The sequence below is a fragment of the Pleurodeles waltl genome, chromosome 1_2, assembly GCF_031143425.1.
Source record: "Pleurodeles waltl isolate 20211129_DDA chromosome 1_2, aPleWal1.hap1.20221129, whole genome shotgun sequence".
Taxonomy (NCBI): Eukaryota; Metazoa; Chordata; class Amphibia; order Caudata; family Salamandridae; genus Pleurodeles; species Pleurodeles waltl.
In genome coordinates this window covers 489,751,587-489,771,521 of record NC_090437.1, presented here as the reverse complement: position 1 = coordinate 489,771,521, position 19,935 = coordinate 489,751,587, and the positions used below count along the sequence as shown (strand labels likewise).

At 44.7% G+C, this 19,935-nt stretch overlaps 1 protein-coding gene across 2 annotated transcripts in view; it reads left to right on the top strand.

Annotated features, from left to right (window-relative positions):
- Window positions 1–19,935, top strand: part of NPNT (nephronectin) — a 211,955-nt gene that overhangs the window by 120,693 nt on the left and 71,327 nt on the right. For both annotated transcript variants that reach the window (XM_069241282.1, XM_069241273.1), the window contains 5 exons: window positions 1,985–2,104; window positions 4,855–4,974; window positions 16,224–16,358; window positions 17,450–17,572; window positions 18,694–19,167. In XM_069241282.1, coding sequence (XP_069097383.1) covers window positions 1,985–2,104; window positions 4,855–4,974; window positions 16,224–16,358; window positions 17,450–17,572; window positions 18,694–19,167 — 972 coding nt within the window. The remainder of the gene's footprint in view (window positions 1–1,984; window positions 2,105–4,854; window positions 4,975–16,223; window positions 16,359–17,449; window positions 17,573–18,693; window positions 19,168–19,935) is intronic.

Below are 19,935 nucleotides of genomic sequence, written 5' to 3'. Positions count from 1 at the left end.
GACGGGGATTAAAAAAAATAAAAATGTTTTTAAAAAAAACACTTACCTGGTCTGATCAGGTCAGGAGACATGTTTGTCTCCTTCGCCCTCCTCCTTGTCTGAAAGCACACAGGTTTCCACACTCCCCTCAGCCAATCACGATACTGCTGTCACCAGCATGACAGCAGCGCAGCAATTGGTGTGAGCGGCTTGGTTCAGCGCTCACAGAGGGAGTGGCACCCTGTGCACTTTCTCCTCCCTGCTGTGAAATACAGCCAGGTGGAGAAATGCAAAGTGCGCATGTCTGTTTGGCCGGCCCAACACGGCCAGATAAACAGACATGCGCACTTAAGGTGCACATACCACCACAACTCCCTCCAGCCCTGTCCTATCTTGGCTCAGCAAAAAAGAAAATGATAATAACGATCGGTTATTATCATTTTATTTTTCTTCTGCTCAAAGCAGCGGAGGGGGCGCCCCTGCCCAGCGGAAGTGCTAGTGCACACCATTTAAGCACTAGTTTATGAAAGCTATGTCTCAAACTTCAGAGATAAAAATGAAAATGTCTGTCAAAATTATTGAGGCTACATCTGCATTCATAATCCCCGGAAGTAGGCAGGGAGTGTTGCAGCAGCTCTTGCTAGATTGTGCTTACTAGTACAAATCTGTGACGAAAGGTATGTCAATGTGTGGTTTTAGCTGCATAAGGTTTTTTGTTTTAATGCCATTCAACCATGCTTTGAATGTGTTTTCTCACATTATGGCGCTGTACATTATAAACGCCCAGTAAGGGGTATCATCTAATCAGTAATGTACAATAATTCCTGGCCAGGAAAAGGCCATTCATCTTTGGTAGAAACCAAAGACCAGTTATTGATGTGTCCGGAGCACTCCTATTTATCATTACTAATCACTCATTATATTTTAAGCAACCGGAATATTTTTTTTTTTTTACGCCGATGAGGTAAAAAAACATTTTTGGAAACTATGATTGGTTACTACCAGTTTGGCAATAAGCTTGGTCAAGGCAACATCTTCGGAGTATTAGTCTCATATTCAGATGGTTAATTGGTCATTAGCCTGATGTATAGGTGGTGATTCTTGTTTTACCCTGCACATATGTGGTTAATGTGGCTTTAACTTAATTTATGTGTGGCTTTTGTGCCTGGTTTTATCTCACTACACAAAAGTGGGACCTTAGTCTACTGTGCACAAGTTTTTATTGGGGGCATTTACTCCCCATGCAAGATGGTTATGGTGACTTCAACTTCATGAACCCATCATTTTGAAGATGAACCCTTTCCAACGATAAAGACTCTATTTGGATAGATGATGTGTTCACTGACTGGACAACAACTCTTAAGCAGTGTAAATTGGTGCCTCTGGAAAGCCAGGATTGGAACCATTGTCAGGTACCTGCATCCAGTTGATATACATGTGGCACCCGCTCTATGACTACTCACAGCACGTGGAATCATGCCAGAGGGATTTTTCTTTTCTTTTGAGGGTTACCAGCTAAAAGAGGTTAGTGGAAACGACACAACTGTGTCCATTCCGAATGGCATAAGTCAGTGGTTCACAACCTTTTGACTTCTGTGGACCCCCACTTTATCATTACTGGACCCCGGGGACCCCCAGTAAATCAATATTGGAATCTGGGGTGCCCCCCACCCCCACTGAGTCCTTACTAAAAGTTGTCAATCTAATCTGTTAGTATTATTTAATTTTCTAACGAGTCGCGGAATCCCTAAGGAGGGTTCCAGACCTCCAGGGGTCCCAGGACCACAGGTTGGGAACCACTAGCATAAGTCATCAAGCCAGAATTTAGTGGACCCCCATCCCACCGCCTCCCTCCCTGGTTCACACACAATACACCTATGCAAGCGTCCATGCCAATCCCTCTACGAAAGACAGAAGAGCGTTATCTGCGTTAGAGGTCATAATCTGATGCTCACTCACGTGTATGTCTTGTTCTTCTCCATCCCATGCTCCCAACTCTGGCTAGATCTCAACGAGTGCGGCCTGAAGCCCCGCCCCTGCAAACACCGCTGCATGAACACTTTCGGCAGCTACAAGTGCTACTGTCTGAATGGATACATGCTGATGCCCGACGGGTCTTGTTCAAGTAAGTATAGGCCTAATTATGCTTTCTGGTTTGCTTTTTCTGTGTTTGCTCTTTTCTTAAATATTTTGATTAAAGCTGCTCGGGAAATATATTTACTGTAGTAGAAGGAAAGAATAGCTTTAGAGGTAATTTTACCAAAAAACTGCCCCCCCCCCCACACACACACACAAGATATGAAGTTGCCCTTTTCAAAACCATATATCCGAATATTATATGTATGCACATCGACTTGTTTCTCGCTATTGAGTCCCGGTTTTTTCGTTACATGTTTCGAACCTCTGAGCTTTGTGCACGATAAAATAAATGTATTACTGAGATACAAAAATGAAATGAAAACCAGGACAGCTCCCGTTGCTCATACCGGGCGTGGGACAACTTGAGCTCTCTGGAACGGTCTAAAAATGTCAATCACGTTTACAAGGGGATGGGGTGCTGGGGAATGTTTTTATAAATCACGTTCAAATGTAAGGTGCTTCACAGTTTCTTCTTTCAGGTTCCCTGAGCACTGCGACTTTCCATTGCCCGTGGACACACATTCCCAAGGCAGATGGAAGTCGGTAACATGGCCGCCCCGTGTCGTAGGCCTGCAACTTTTTAGCCATTAACACCAACAGGTGCCTCGTGGCTCCCAGGTGGAGGAGGCGGAGCTGCGTATGGCTGCCGCGCCCGCAGGTTGAAATTCCTGCCTCACAAAGGGAGATATTTTGAGCACCTGACGAGATAGAAAGTTCCCCCCGAGGCGTGAAAGCTGGGAACCCGGCCCACAGGTGCTTGGAAATTGCAGTTTGGAGTGACTCATTTTCAGTTCTTGCTGAGAGGTGGAAGGAATCCGTCAGTGGAGTGTCCTTTTCTGCAACGCCAGTAGTGCGCTTTGCGAACAAAAACTCAAAGAAGTGCCCACAATGGAAGAGACTTTGGTCGGACAGATTCAGGTTGTCGCTGTGTCTTTAAATAGGACATTAGGGCCAGTGACACATAGTGCAGGAGCTGACATAACTGAGACACGGGGTTTAAACAACAAAAATTGAATGTGTTAATAGGAAACCAAATTCACAGGTTTCAATGTGGCCATTGCAGCTGAACAAGAATTAGGCTGTGCTCCGTAGTATGAGATAGAGACTTAGGGCCACATGTACGAAAACAAGGTTTTGCGACTCGCAAATTGCGAAACTTACTGACTTGCAATTTTTGAGTCGTAAAACATGATATACAACAGTGTCAATGACACTGTTTACAATTCGCAATGGGGTCGCAAATGACCTACCTCATGAATATTCATGAGGTAGGTTGCAATTTGCGACCCCATTGGTAATGGTGACACTCACAGGGATGGTGGCCTGCTGAGGTCAGCAGACCACCATGTCTGTGACTGCTTTTAAGTAAAACAGTATTGTTTTTTTTTTAAATGCAGCCCATTTTCCTTAAGTGAAAGCGGAATGCATTTCGAAAACAAAAATGAAGTTTTCTTTTCACCACTGCCTGCTCTGAAAAAATGTTTTCACATGCATTCACAAAGGGGAAGGGGTCCCATGGGGACCCCTTCCCTTTTGCGAATGTGTTAGCACCAATTTGAGACTGGTGCTAATTGCGATTGTTTTGTGACCACATTTGTGGACACAAAACAATCATACATCGGACTGCGACTTGCAATTAGGAAGGGAACTCCCCTTCCTAATTGCGACTCGCAAACCCTTTTTGCGATTTGGTAAATAGATTACAGAATCGCAAAACTGGGTCTGTACATACCAAAATGCTTTTTTCTCATCTCAAATAGCCTGATTCTGTGAATCGGGCCGTTTGCAATGAGAAAAAAGGTACGTACATTTGGAAGAAAAATATGAGTCCATTTTTTCATATATACCCAAATACACATGTATAGATGGTACACGGAGGGAGTGGAAGTGATTGGGAATTGAAAACCGAAATGTAGTTAGGAAAGTGAAACCCAGAGAACCAAACAGGTTGGGGAGACATAAGAAAATTCTCACATGCTACAGCTGTCTCTCTTTGTTCTTCTTCATGTGTGTATCTGTTATCTACTCTGCAGCGTGGCTTTCTTTCAAGCATTGCCCTGCTTTCAGTGTGACAAACCTGGCTACTTCACATTTCCACACTAGTCCCGACTTTACTTACCAGTTGTCGTACAGTAGCAGACAGTATAGAGTCTGAGCAAAATGCAGTGCTGACCACTTCGTAGGAGTACAGTGGACTCAATGAGATGCCACCCGTGGAACACATCTGTGAAAATTGGACAGTGCCTCCAACTTCTCACATGCAGAAGTTCACGGAATGTGGATCACTATTCCTCCGATGACCCTAAAGCTAGACACATGGAAGAGCTTTCGTTGTAAATCCATGGTGTGTGTTTCATGTCTTTACGGTACCTAGAGGCCTTTTGTGCTGTAGTTCGTACTTGTCAATATACTGAACAGGTAAGGCTTCATTGCAAATTCAAGCACTATTGCCATTCAAACAAAATCCACAATAATGTGTAAATCACTGCTATCCTGTGCTAAAGGAAAAGATAGACTGCTGTGCCACTTCCTATGAGCCTGCTGCAAAAGCGGAAGGAGGCCAGAACCCCCAAACCCCCAGCTCTGTAAGTAGAATGCACAGTAGTCTTCTAGGCTCCTAGCAGAGCCCTCTCCGTTAGATACCCAATACTAGCTCTACACAAAGATAGCAGAACAATCTTCAGATCTCTTGGTGTGTTCAGTACTTGTTTAGTGATTCACATTTCATTTCCCCAGATGCGCTAACGTGTTCCATGGCAAACTGCCAGTATGGATGTGATGTTTTCAAAGGGGAGGTGAGGTGTCGCTGCCCTTCTCCAGGACTGCAGCTGGCCCCTGATGGCAGAACCTGCTTAGGTGAGTAGGGAGATGCACGCCACCATACAATGCATGTTTGGGGTTGAGAGGAGCATCTGAAGCTAACTTTATGCCAGCGACTGAGACTTTGTTGAGTTATATATGACTAAGACTAAGCTCTTTGTTTTGATGTTTCTGTTGTCAACCAGAATTACCAAATCTGTCTTTTTGCCCAAACTTTTCTCAAGGGCATGAGGCATGAATATCTGCAAAACCTTAGCTGTGTTTAAAAAAAACATTCCAAAACCTTAATTGTCCATCTTATAGTTCGCTCGACTACATGATGTTGAAGTTCCTTATCAATTACTGGGTTTACATGACTGGTAGATCCTCTTTTAGAACTGCAAATTGGTTTATGGACGGCCAAGTCACTGAAATCTTGGCTGTAGGAGAAGCGACATCATATATGCTTTGAGCCCAGCGGCCATCTTATGTTTGGCCTCTTGTCCCGCCCTCCTCCGAGACAGACTTCATTTACTATGGAGGGACGAGAGAGGTGTCAGCTGGGCAAACTGATTCCTTCTTTTCACCTGAGACCAGGGATAGTAACCAGCAAGGGCCCCGCCAGTGATATTAAAGGTCACACAAGGGGTATCATTTCATACTGCTGGCTAAACATTATTGTAACGTATGGATTGTATATATTTATAGTTAATCGTGTAATTCATCACATCAAATTCAGGAAATGCTTCCAAGTTGAAAACCCCTGTCCCATAGCACAGTTTCATATTAAGTACAACTACGTCTAGAAGGGAACATTCGTGTTTCCAGGCCACCAGTTAATGTCTGGCATTTTATGTCAATCGTGCCTATTCTGCCATCTTGCCACAATTTCTGCTTCACTCGATTGGTCCTGCATATATCGTGTATCAAAACATAATAGTAATAGTAATGTTCAGTATTTATAGTAACTCTGGTCACTAAACTCCATTAAATTGTGGTAAATATTTTGAATTAAATATTTGAAATGAGTTGCCCTGGCTCTTCACATACATTTAGTTGTTAATAAAACTTGTTCCAGATTAACGTGCTGCTATTATTCCACCATCCAGTGCGTGGGTCCAGAAAGCTTCTTCAGAATAAAATAGGTTAATTTTGGGCGTTGACCTTAGGCAAAGCCAGTTTGACTCAGATCATGTCTCCAGTCGTGGCTAGCATTTGGGCAAAGTAGCGAGTTGGGGCTGAGGGGGAGGGTAAACAAAATAAATAATATATATTTTTTTTAAACTTACCACCGCTCTTCTGGTCTCCAGCTGGACTAAAAGCTCCCAGGCACAGGGTCCCAGCCTGCCTTGCGGTCAATCCTAACGCTGCTGTCTTGCTGCTGGCAGCATTAGAGCAACAATAGGATTAGCCGAGCGCCCGGCTTTGCACTCCCAGGCAGACTGGGCCTGCAACACAGTTCCAGGTTGTAAAGAGCTCAGTGCGCATGTGTAATTGGCCGCCCTGAGATGGCCGGCTAAACACACATGCGCACTGAGGGGAGTGCACACAATTCCCCCACCATCCCTGTCATCCTCTATGACCCTGACCCTTTAAAAATAAAATGATAGTAAACATTGTTTATTATCGTTTTATTTTTAAAGATTTGCAGCTGCTGTTGCTGGCGATGGGGTGACGCTCCTGCGCCACAGTGGGGAAACCGCTGCTGCCTGTTTCTCAAGCCAGGAGGTCTCTACTCTGACTCCCGGTCATTGGCCAAATCAGATCCAAACTAGCATTCATGATGTATAGAGGATGTTGCCACATTGGACCTGATTCCTTTAATCAGCGAGTCTCCCTGTGCTCCTCTGGTCGGACCATACAGTCAGGGCCAAGACCTGTTAAGGCTCCCCAGCCCTACCCTCTCTCTCTCCAGCTTCAAGACCACTCCAAATTTCAGTATAAGAAAGGCGCAGAGGGGATCATTTTTTAGGTTGTATGTTCCTAACCAATATTACTCATTCATTCATTCATTTATTCATTCATTGACTATGAGTTATCACTCTTACTTCCTCTGTCTGATTCCATTGTAGATGTCCCGAACCGATACTCAGACATGTTCATCCGTTGTAGTTCCATTGCAGTTTTTCAGAAAAATTGCTTTTTCTTTGTTTCGACCTATGTAGAAGTGGTATTACCATGATAAGTTCGGCAAGTAATACATTTTTTCACGGTAGTGCGTCAGGAATCGTTGCTGATGTTGTTTGAGTCGGTGCAGTGTAAGGTTTCTATTTTTTTCTCTTGCACTCGCCTTACAACATTTTCAGAGTACAGATAGTCTACAACTTCCTACTGGTTTATCCTTCTGGAGTTTTGTAGAAAGTGCGACGTCTGCTTGAGTCTTTCATTGCACGTGGTCATCATAGGACGGCTTTGCTCTGGCATTTGCAGATGTTAATTAGTAACCAAATGTTTTCTTCACCAAAGATAAAGTGCTGGGCAGCCCAGTCAGTTATTAATCTTTTCCTATGAAAGTGTCCATAAGTTAATTGTAGCTTAGCGAGTCAATTCTCGTTCAAATTAGCTGTGGCTGGAATGTTCTGAGGTCGGTGGCTATAAACATGAACCATATGCGGCACATACTTTGCAGATATCTTTATTAAAAATAATAGAGTAGAGGGACGTTTGCCAGAAGAGATGGGTGCTGCTGAAAATGTGCACGTTCCCCACAGCTCAGCAGTGCGGATGGTTATCTCTGGCATTTGTAAAGAAGCGATGATGATAGCGGAGGAATGGGGCGAAGGGAGCAAGAGGTCACTGGCAACTGGAATGTGAGCACTGGCCCCGGGCCACGCTCCTCAGTGGGAAGAAGCCAAATTAAGCGCCCGCTATGGAGCGCTCGGGTTCGCGCAGGCAGCCAGGCGGATTAGTGTCCGGGCATTAATCACTGTTGTTGGCCTACATTCTAACTCTTTCTCTGATGAGTGAACACGCATAAGCGGGGCAGGAGGCAGATAGTAAGAGTGACGTGTTTCCGGAGCATGAGCTTCGGGGCGGCTGCTTATAGCCTTACTGTCACAAGCTGGGCTTTAATGGTTGTTTATTGCCCTTCCTCCATTAGGCACGCTTGTCTTAGGGTTGCATGAGATCTGAGAAAGCTTTTTCACATACATCTGTGGCGGGGAAAGGAAGTAAAACTATAAGGGCCTCTCATCTCTCCATAGCCTCTGTCACGTGTAACTCATGTGTTTTATAGCACCTCTAATACCAGTGTAGGGTGTTGGAGCACTTTACAGGGTACCCAGAAGGTGTATTATTGACATCATCCATACTGGTAGACATTTTCTAAGAGTGCTTGGTTAGGAGAAGCACAAATCCAGGATTCAGAACATAACACAGTGGTTAGCATTGACTTTAATAATAAGAATATATTTATATTCAAGCAAACCTTTTTTAGCAGCATGAGGAAAATGAACGACTAGGGAAGAAACATAACTTTTTAATTTGTGCCATGCAGCTCTTTGAAGCAGTTCATAGCTCACTGTGCTGGATTACAATTGTAATTTATGAACTGCACAGTAACAAAACAATCTCTGTGACTAAAGCAGTAATCCATTGTGCTTTGCACATCAAATATTGTTATTTGCATGAAGTGGCTTCTTTGCAGCAGGCATACTAACCCTCTGTGCTACCTCAGATCAGTAAAAACTGCCACTACACAAAACTCCCATCTCTCTCCTGCAGGTATGTTAATCACCAGAGTTATCTTGACGCTTTTATTTTTGCCTGAAAGCTGCTGGATGTACAAGGAACTTAGCAGTGCTTTTAAAACTGGTGTATAAAGGAAGTAATGCATATAAAACTACGCACATGTTTTGAGAGGCCCCAGTGGGAGAAAGTCCTTCCTGCCAGCCCAAGCCTGCGGATCCCCTGGGAATGAGTCATGGACCCCAGAGGGGCCACAGACCACAGGTTGGAAACCGCTGCACTATCATGGTAGGTATGCCCCCTCCACACTCTAAGCCAGCTCAGATGAAGCGAGCAGGAGTGAAGAAGTCTTGGTGGAGCCATGCATCACCTAGTGTCCTATCAGCTACCGACACCACCATTGCCACTGAGTACCTCTCCTCCAGTGAGATACAAAGCACGCATTGCCAAACTCCTTATGACTTCCTTTTTGGATCTGTTGGCTTTGCTAATGTTTTTTTGGTGATGCTGCACATCAGTGATAAAAAAACATAATAGATTTTGGGTTGTTGTTCATCATCAGCAAAACAAAAAAAAACTGAAGATGCATGCATGAGTCATGAAGCTGCTAGAGGCCACGTGAATCAGGAGACATATTTATTTATAATGACGTTTGCATCTATTGGATGACGCAGAGGCCATTTTCTTTCTTTCTTTTTTAATTGATCGCCCAAGATGGTGGCAGTCACTTTAAGTAGTAAATAAAAAATAATTAAGAAAAATAAAGATAACTTTGATGAAAATGTTTTTTTAAAAGCAGAGTGGGGAGACAGCAAAAGGTGCCTCCAAAGAATGACATTTATTTAAAGACTCTGAGGGCTGAGGGAGAATCAAAAGGGGGGGGGAGGGGCGATGGCCAACCTTGAAGGGGTGCAGGTGGAATAATTAAAAGAAAATTAAAATGCCAAGGGGATGGGGAAGTAATTGGTAGGGTACGGGCGGAAGGAGCAACATGCAGCGCACAGGGTTGAGGATGTTTATGGAACAAAAAAGCAGCATTCAATAAAGAGAAGGGAGCAGCTGGGGGAGGTATTTGAGGGTAGAACAGCACAAATGAGAAAGAGCAAGAAAACGCATGCACTGTCATGGAGTGCTTAAAGAAAACAGTAGTTCCCTAAACTTGAGCAGTGGAAGAGTACAAGTCAACCAGTCAAAAGGATGGTAAAGAATCTATGTTCCAGGAGAAGGACTGACACAAGAAGAGGAAGGCAAGACCTTGAAAAAGATGCAAGCAAATGAATGTGACAATATAACCAACCTGTAGTAAACGGTGGGTGAAATCTAAGCCAGATGTAAGTTTTTGGTTTTTGGTAAGGTCCACAAGAGCTCTTTCACAAACTGACATCTAGAAGCTGTCTGTAGGCGATACCTAAAAATCCAATACCTGCGATCCTGCCACCTCCCCAGCCATCTTTGTTAATGCCTTCCACGTACCCAAGAAATAAGCACCCGGCATCCTGACACTCTCCCCATCAAGCCTCTGCAGTATACTCCCCGCATCCTTTCACCTACGTACAAAACATATGCTTCCTGGCATCCTACCACTCTCCGCCCTAGGCTCTACACATTCGTTCTCCCTCCCAATCTAAAGCCATGCTGTGCACTCTCACAGTGACTGCAGATAGATGATGCCAGACAGACTGCATCTCTATGAGAGCTGTTTGCCAGCGCAGTGTGCTTCTCCCTGTCAGCGTGAGTCTGATATCCGCGGTTGACAGTGAAGGTGGGGGTTGCAGGTGCAGGATCATTTTTCCACCTACCTCAGTACCTAGAACTCTTTTTTAAGGTTTCTCCTGCATGGAGCGCACTTTCACGCTGTGCTTGCAAAGTGTTTTATTTGTAAAAAAAAAAAAGAATACAGGGAGTGCAGAATTATTAGGCAAATGAGTATTTTGACCACATCATCCTCTTTATGCATGTTGTCTTACTCCAAGCTGTATAGGCTCGAAAGCCTACTACCAATTAAGCATATTAGGTGATGTGCATCTCTGTAATGAGAAGGGGTGTGGTCTAATGACATCAACACCCTATATCAGGTGTGCATAATTATTAGGCAACTTCCTTTCCTTTGGCAAAATGGGTCAAAAGAAGGACTTGACAGGCTCAGAAAAGTAAAAAATAGTGAGATATCTTGCAGAGGGATGCAGCACTCTTAAAATTGCAAAGCTTCTGAAGCGTGATCATCGAACAATCAAGCGTTTCATTCAAAATAGTCAACAGGGTCGCAAGAAGCGTGTGGAAAAACCAAGGCACAAAATAACTGCCCATGAACTGAGAAAAGTCAAGCGTGCAGCTGCCACGATGCCACTTGCCACCAGTTTGGCCATATTTCAGAGCTGCAACATCACTGGAGTGCCCAAAAGCACAAGGTGTGCAATACTCAGAGACATGGCCAAGGTAAGAAAGGCTGAAAGACGACCACCACTGAACAAGACACACAAGCTGAAACGTCAAGACTGGGCCAAGAAATATCTCAAGACTGATTTTTCTAAGGTTTTATGGACTGATGAAATGAGAGTGAGTCTTGATGGGCCAGATGGATGGGCCCGTGGCTGGATTGGTAAAGGGCAGAGAGCTCCAGTCCGACTCAGACGCCAGCAAGGTGGAGGTGGAGTACTGGTTTGGGCTGGTATCATCAAAGATGAGCTTGTGGGGCCTTTTCGGGTTGAGGATGGAGTCAAGCTCAACTCCCAGTCCTACTGCCAGTTCCTGGAAGACACCTTCTTCAAGCAGTGGTACAGGAAGAAGTCTGCATCCTTCAAGAAAAACATGATTCTCATGCAGGACAATGCTCCATCACACGCGTCCAAGTACTCCACAGCGTGGCTGGCAAGAAAGGGTATAAAAGAAGGAAATCTAATGACATGGCCTCCTTGTTCACCTGATCTGAACCCCATTGAGAACCTGTGGTCCATCATCAAATGTGAGATTTACAAGGAGGGAAAACAGTACACCTCTCTGAACAGTGTCTGGGAGGCTGTGGTTGCTGCTGCACGCAATGTTGATGGTGAACAGATCAAAACACTGACAGAATCCATGGATTGCAGGCTTTTGAGTGTCCTTGCAAAGAAAGGTGGCTATATTGGTCACTGATTTGTTTTTGTTTTGTTTTTGAATGTCAGAAATGTATATTTGTGAATGTTGAGATGTTATATTGGTTTCACTGGTAATAATAAATAATTGAAATGGGTATATATATATTTTTTGTTAAGTTGCCTAATAATTATGCACAGTAATAGTCACCTGCACACACAGATATCCCCCTAACATAGCTAAAACTAAAAACAAACTAAAAACTACTTCCAAAAATATTCAGCTTTGATATTAATTAGTTTTTTGGGTTCATTGAGAACATGGTTGTTGTTCAATAATAAAATTAATCCTCAAAAATACAACTTGCCTAATAATTCTGCACTCCCTGTATGTCAAAAGGGGCTTAGAACCCGCCCCCATACTTACCATTCGTAGGCTTCCCGATCTGTCACATTTTCTGGCTTCGGATTGGTCAGCAGCCTCCAGGTCGTCATCAAGGTTTACTTCCACTCACTTCTGGTGTTCCTTGGAGCCTTGACTTAGTAGTTTCCAGCTAACAGCAAGTAGTTGGCTGCCAGTGTCCTTCCATGGCTTCATGCTTCTCAAGGTACTATTTTTTTTATTGCGTCCATAAGAATACCCTTGTTTTCAGAAGGTTTGCCCTCCTTTGCATTCCTTCCGCATAGTTGCTTGATTGTTTTTTATTGCACTCTCCTTGCCTCCCTCGACTCCCTCGTCCTGCTTTTCCCACACCACCCACTCCCACCGTCTGCTTGTTGGTGCGCCCTGACACACCTCCTTCCCCGCTGTCTGCTGTTGCTCCCTCTTGTTCAACAACCCTTTCTTCCCCCTCCCCTGCTGTCCCTTCTTCTCACTCCCTCCTCTGCACCTTCCTAGGTGTGGCTTGCTTTCTATGTGATGTCTGACTGCTCCCTTTCTCCCCCCCCATACTTTCCTTGGTGTGGCATGTTAGGCACTCTTTTGTAGTTTATGATGGTAATGGCTGCCTGAAACCTGACCCTGAATGGCACCAAATACAATTTCATGGCCCTCAGGGAGGAAGGTTTTATTATTTTCAGCTGCCCACCGTAGAGATTAATTCTGCGAGTTTCTCTTTCAATTAAGTCCAGAAGTATATTGAACATATTTGAAATAAACAACTGACATGAAGCTTTTGGATTTCCCCGCCTATTACACACACACACGTTTAACTATGAAAATATCAGGCCTGACGGCGCAGAAGCAGTCGTACTGAAGATTTACTCACTGGGCGCTCAGTATAAAAGCCCCAGAGCTGTGGTCCTCATTACGCCATATTGGCATTTCTCCTCTGTGCCAAAGCACTCTGGCAGTGTAATATGTTCTTTGGAGAGGTAATGACCTAGGGCTTGTTGGTACAATCTGAAAACCAAGGATGCAACTAACACATGAAATATCTTCAGGCATGCATGACACTACCTGGGCTGGTTTTCTGTGGCTCTCGCTCTTTGAAAACGAGCTGTGTATAAGGCAGCATTCGACTGCGCAGAATGTGCTCTCTCAAGAAGATGTTCTTCTATCACACAAGTTAACTACCTCGAAGTACTTGCAATATTCAAACCCATGAGGTGAACATCTGCACCAGATGTCTGCGGGGAGCATTTAAGTCATGCACTCCTGACGATTTTATTAAACACTGCTTTTTCCTATGTTACTATAAAGATAATAGATTCTCCCTAGAATTGGAAACCACAGCTTTAGTGTTTGAATGCACACGAGCAATTGAAAAAGGAATAACTAAACAATCACATGCGATTATTAATACTCACTGTTGGTGATGGCTGACGGAACAGAACATTTTTACAGCAAGTGACACATTTGGAAAGCAAGAGTAACACTTTTTTGGTAAAAGTATCCTGGGCATAAAATGAATTTTTAAGGCTTTGGTGACACATTGGGAGGTAATCCTGCCTAAACAGAACCAAAAACAAAGTACAACTTGAGTCTAGTTCTACAGGTTAACTCCGCAGTTTGTGGATGATAAATGTGTCACAAATCACAGGTGTGAAATGCAGGTATTTGCGGTTTGTTTATTCCCATGTGTAAATTGCACATAATTATCCTTTCAGGGAGGCGCAACTCAAAATCAGGTGCAATTTGCACACTTGCTAACTAACTATGGGCTAGTGGTGATTAGCAGGTGCGCAATGTGCAGCCTGCAATTTTCAGCCCTCTTGGAATGGGGACTAACGTGGATAATTTAATCCGAAAATATTTTTCTCTCAGGGAAATCACTCAATAAGCATCAACAAAACATTTCACGCCATTCTTCTTTATGCTGTTCTTCTTGAGCATCAGAACAAGGAGTACTTTTTTGTGTACACATGAATAAATCTGCACACAGGGAGAATCATGCGGCCGATTCACAAAGATTATGTAATGATTTATTAACCCACATTGCTAAGGCCTGTAGGTTTTGCCTGTGCGAGATCTATTGGCTTTATCAATGCCTTTTAGATGTGTTGCATAGCAGCACAGGCTAGTGTGCTAGATGGCTTAAAGTGAAGAAAAAGTGCTATGACGTGGCCATTGTTGAACGCCTCATAGTGCTAATACTTCCTTTGCTTTCAGCTATGTTGCACTGCAATCCCGTGCTGTTGTGCAGATGGCTACAAACAATGACAAAGCCAATAGATCTCGCATAGGCGAAACCTATTGGCTTTGCCAATGCTTGTTTTCACTTTCCTACGATAACAGCAATGGATAATCTGGTTTCGAAACCTGTTTTCTCCAATCATACTAATAGAGCGCTTTACAATAAACTGTATAAAGAGCAAGAATGCATTCAGACAGAAATATTTTGAACGGAAATAGGTTTTACAACTTGGATCTGAGGGACAGCTTACTCTTCTATCGCTTGTCTTCTAATGCTTGCGGAAAGTGTCCTTTCTGGAATCCTTGCACTAATATCGATTAGTACTGTGAATGAAAGTACGTGCTTTGGGACGTGTGCGTGCGACACGTGCATGCTCCGGAGGGGTCGTAGGGCACCGATAGAAAGGCAGCTTCGCCATCTGAAAGGCTTGTGTTCCCGGATATTTACTGCAGTCTGCGGGGGTTATGGCAAAGGACCGCCCCCGCAGGGGGCATCAGGGGCCGGCGCATTAACCACTGCCGGGGACCCGGAAATTATATGTCAAAGCCGCCTCAGCGGCAAAACCAACGAAGGACGAAGGTCATCTGGCATTCCCCCTCAAGGGAAAGGGAGGAGCCCCTCTCCTTTGAGGAACAAAGAAAAGTTCAAACCCCCAAATGGGATGGGGAGACACCGCCCGCCCTCATGTTGTAGGACAGATGAAAAGGATTCTGCTGCCCAGGCAGAAACCACTTTGTGGGCAACAAGGGACAGCGCACGGGATCGCGAAACCCACCCACCCACACCGGTATAACAGCATTGTCGCAGGGCTGAGAGGACAATCGGACGGCGGCGGCGGTAAAAGGGGCACATTGGTTGGTAAAGGAGGCACACCGGTGGGCGGTGTGCCGGAGAAAGGCTACTTACCTTGGGATGCCTTACGGCAGGGTAAGGAGGCCGATGGGGGAGTAAGCGGAACACGGCACTCGCGGCCCAGACCCGCCGGTTGGCAGGGCACAAAATGGACAGACAAGGTAGCGAGTTGAGCCTAACAGCACTAAGAGGCTACCCCCCTCACGATCAGAGAAAAGAACCAACAAAAATGGATGACCCCAAAAAGCAGCATGAAGGACGACCTCAACAACAATAGGGGTCAGAATTATGACAAGCAAATGACAAGGACTTGATTGATTTATAGCTGAGATGATGTCATGCAGCAAAGTTATGATCCTAGAGAAATGATTTATGTATGGCATATCAACTGTGATTTATGACCCGTCTCCAAATTACGATTTACAATCATAACTAATGCATGGGCAGCAATCAAAATGATTTATGACATTATAATAATGTATGGCCTTGTCATTGTGATTGATGGCTGAACCTAATGAGTGATGAGGTCAAAGATTGTCGCAAGAATCTATGCTTGTAATAAAACTGCGGCCCAATATTCCCACAAGAGATTGCAAACACACTTGGTTGTTGTGAATTTGTTTTTAAATGTGTATGGGGAATTACACTCATTGGAGTGGGCCAAGTGCGGGGGTTACTGTGAATGAAAGTACGTGCTTTGGGACGTGTGCGTGCGACACGTGCATGCTCCGGAGGGGTCGTAGGGCACCGATAGAAAGGCAGCTTCGCCATCTGAAAGGCTTGTGTTCCCGGATATTTACTGCAGTCTGCGAGGCCAGAGTAGGTGGTGGTGCACATGCACGCAGGGCCATTCCAAACACCTTAATCTGAGGATCTCAATCAAGGATAACAAAGGTTTTGACGAAAGAAGGCTCCTTGTTTACCTGCAACAAGGATACAAACATGGCGCCTCTGTGCTCAGAATGCTTCGGTGAGGGTTGTGTCATTAGACTAGTGCCCGCAGGCGTGCTCTGTGTTGTCCCACCACATCCTTTCACTGAACATTAACTTCTCGTTACAGATGTTGACGAGTGCGCCACAGGAGCAGTTGTGTGTCCCAGATTCCGGAAATGCATCAACACTTTTGGCAGCTACATCTGCAAGTGCCACAAGGGCTACGATTTAATCTACATTGGAGGCAAATACCAGTGTCACGGTAAGATCAGGGTGGAGGCGGGTTTTATATTGCCATGGGTTACCGCAGATTTAGTTAGAATGGCGACGCATGCCTGGACTGTCCCTGTGGAGCTCGAGAGGAACATTCTAGAGTGCCCTGCTGTAGAGGGATGCATGCTCAGCTCAGTGCTTAATTTGTGCTTGTTGTTTCCGGTGCTGAGTACCTGCACTTATTTTTGAGGGCCGGCGCTTATTCTTCGGTCTCAACCATTTGTTGCGAGAAACAAACACACATGGGAAAGACGGAAGAAGGGAAACACGAAAAAGCGTCACGAAGGGTGAAAGTAGAAAACTGCAAGAGTGAGATGAAGGGGCAGGGAGTGGCTTTATATGGATAGAAGAGGCCCAAGATGGCTTCAGGATTACACCACCCCAGTATTCCGTGTTCCCACATTGAATTGCAGCAGCCGCATGTTTAAGAGGAGGGCTTTGGGTTTTGGCATATTTTTATTTACAAATTAAGCACTGGCTCAGCATCTGGGTAGAAGTGGAAGTGAAATCCCTGTTGGGATCTAATTGCAAAGAGAGCCGAGTGCCCCCGGGCTTAGCATGGATCTTTCAAGGTCATACTCTTATTTCAAGTGCCTCTGGGCAGTGGAGGAGAGATTCCAGAAGCAAAAGTACGCAGATGTTGTAGTTCTCAAGCCACGCGTGGTGCCCCAGTGTCTACCTGTCAGTCTGGCCATATTGATAGAGTACAAAGGGGTTGGCTGGACAAGCTGACAACCTCATTTAACTCAATTGAAGTTTGTTATTGACTGACTTACAAAACCAATAGCTGTTACAAGTGCGTTGTTTACCTACCTTTTATGTCCAAAGACACGCCCTTGTTATTTATCTGGGCAAACATGACATGAAAGTCAGAGCAATGCCGAAAACGTCATGTTTGTCCTTTGAGCTAATACAGGTGAGACTGTATAGCGTCAACAGGAGAAGGCTGGGAGAGTGCCTTTATTGAATTAAATAGATGACAGCTGAACTCAGTCTTCTAAGCATTGTGCGTGGCAGGCTTGCATCAGAGCATGTGCGGTGTGTCCCTGCTCACCTAGATTGTGCTTTCTTCTTTTGCAGACATCGATGAATGTGCATCTGGAGCCTACGACTGCAGCGGTCTCGCCCGATGTTACAACACCCAGGGCTCCTACAAGTGCAAGTGCAAAGAAGGCTACAGGGGCAACGGCGCAGACTGCACACGTATGTAAAGTTGTTGTGGTTTGAATGTGTAAAGGTCATCTGAGCATGGAGCCTCAAGGAGAAGGACATTACTCATTATTTGGTAGTGGTTAAGACCCTTCACCCTCAGGTATAGATCATGAAAGTTACAATGATTCGGGGGGTTATTCAGTGACATGTGAGAACGACCATTGAGCTGGAAGGTACCACCGTCAATGAAACAAAGATCTGCAATGGCACCACGTCTAATGGCAATGTTTACAGACCGGTCATAGAATTTTAGAACTTGCCTGTAGGAAAGTACCTCCAGGCCCATCCAGTCTGCCCAATCCCCTCACTTAGTACTTACTCATGACCCACTAGGTTTACCAGCCTGGACACTGCTTCCACAGTCAATGGAAAAGGCACACAACCCAAATAGCTCCCTAAGCCTTGTACCTCATGACACAAGGCAAGAACATATATGGAGGTATTGCAGGCAGTGCCTTTGAATATTGTAACACATGTGGAAAACAGCTCCTACATCAAACAGGCTGTTGGCAATGGGGCACACGAAGGGACCTGGCACATTTGCAGAATTAACCAATCACAGCTGCACTAGGGTCAAGAGAATGGGTTCAATGGAATGTAATATTTTCCCTTTTTCCCCCTTTGGACTCCTTCCCTCCATCTGCTTCATCAAATTGTGTTCAGAATTGAGTAATGGACATCAGACTTGCTTGTGTTTTAAAAAACAAATGTTATGGGTTCAACTATCTGCCTCACTAATTGTCCCCCGAGAGGACCCTCTGCCTCAGACCTAACTGCAACCAATTGAAGAGTCATGTCCGAGCTGGGAGTGGGAATGGCTTGCTGAGGACAGAAGGTGACCGGGGCCGGGAAAGCGCCTGGTTATTTGCTTGATGGTTCATTCATGTCAATTACTAAAAGAATATATTTAAAACACATTTCTATTATTAAAAAAAGATATATATTTTAATTATGAAAAAACAAGGCATGTAATGTGAGTCATTTGAGCTCATCACTAAACTGACACTTGGCTTTAGTGGGGAAAGTTAACTTACCTTGTGCGTAATTAATTTGAGACAAATTGTCTTCCTGGAAGTTAAACTAACCATAGCTGATCTTTATTTTTTTTGTAGCTGTTCCACGAGTTTGGGTTGATCCATCTAATCCATTTGTATTTGGTCCCAACAAGGATAACAGCAGACATATATTTAAGGGCAATAGTACCTCCTTCAAAGGCAAAGGAGGGCAGAGCAATCGAATCCCAGACATTATTGAGCGAGGAACAGCAAGGCCTCCAGTCAGAACATATGTACCTCCAGTTATAACACCAAAGCCGGCACCCAGAACGACAAGGCCTCCCCCGTTAACAACCACCAGGCCTGCACCAGTTACCACTACCAGACCAGTGCTGAAACCTGTCACCAGACCCCCACCTAAGCCCTTCACAAGGCCAGCACCCAAAACAACTACAGCAACGACAAGGCCAACTCCAAAGCCAACTCCTAGAAGCACTCCCATTGTAACTCAAGCACCATCACTCCCAGGGGCGATCACTGTGGACAATAGGATTCAAGTGGATCCTCCGAAGCCACGAGGAGATGTGTTCAGTAAGTAAATTCAATTTCCTTTTGTTCATTGTTTTGGAAAAACAAGTTTATGTGCATGTAGTTGGGTGTAAAATTGAAGTGTTCTGACTGCTTGGACTGTAAAAGCCTATCCCTGTTTAAGAAAAGGGTGACAGGTTTTTGAGCTTTGCAGGTTGACAGAGCCCGGGTTGTGCCTCAGTGCTAATGAGCAGTTGCCAAATCTCCCACTCTTGCCTTTGCAGGACATTCCTTGGAAATCTGCCTCTAAGGCACGGTTGAAAAGCTTGGGAGAGATTGTTGTTTCCCGGCCCTGGTGAAGGCCACATCGCCACAGAAGTGAAACATAACTCTCCCAGCAGTGCTCCGAGGCACTGATAGCCAATAAAAAGCACATTCCCTAGGCAAAGTGGGAAACTAGGGCGCCTGCACGTGCTTGGTTCCTGCTCCTGGAAGATTGGAGATTAAATGTTCTGTCACTGCAACAGAAAGGAACAGCCTAGTGTTAAGTGCACACATTTCATGCGGGTGGGAAGCTATTGTGCTGGAAATCATTTTCAGATTATGCAAACTAAGGATCTTGAGTTGCTCCTCATTCTCAAATTAGGTGTGCATTTGAAAGTCTGGTTTTAAAAAGAAATGTATGTAAACATTTGCTACCTAAGTAGAGGTCCTCAGCGATGCAGATATTGAAACTGGTTTAATTTCAGTGTTATCATGGCTCAACAGCCTGATGAAATTGCTGCTTGGTGCTTGCAGCCAATGTCAGATTAAAATATGAAAGGGACAAAG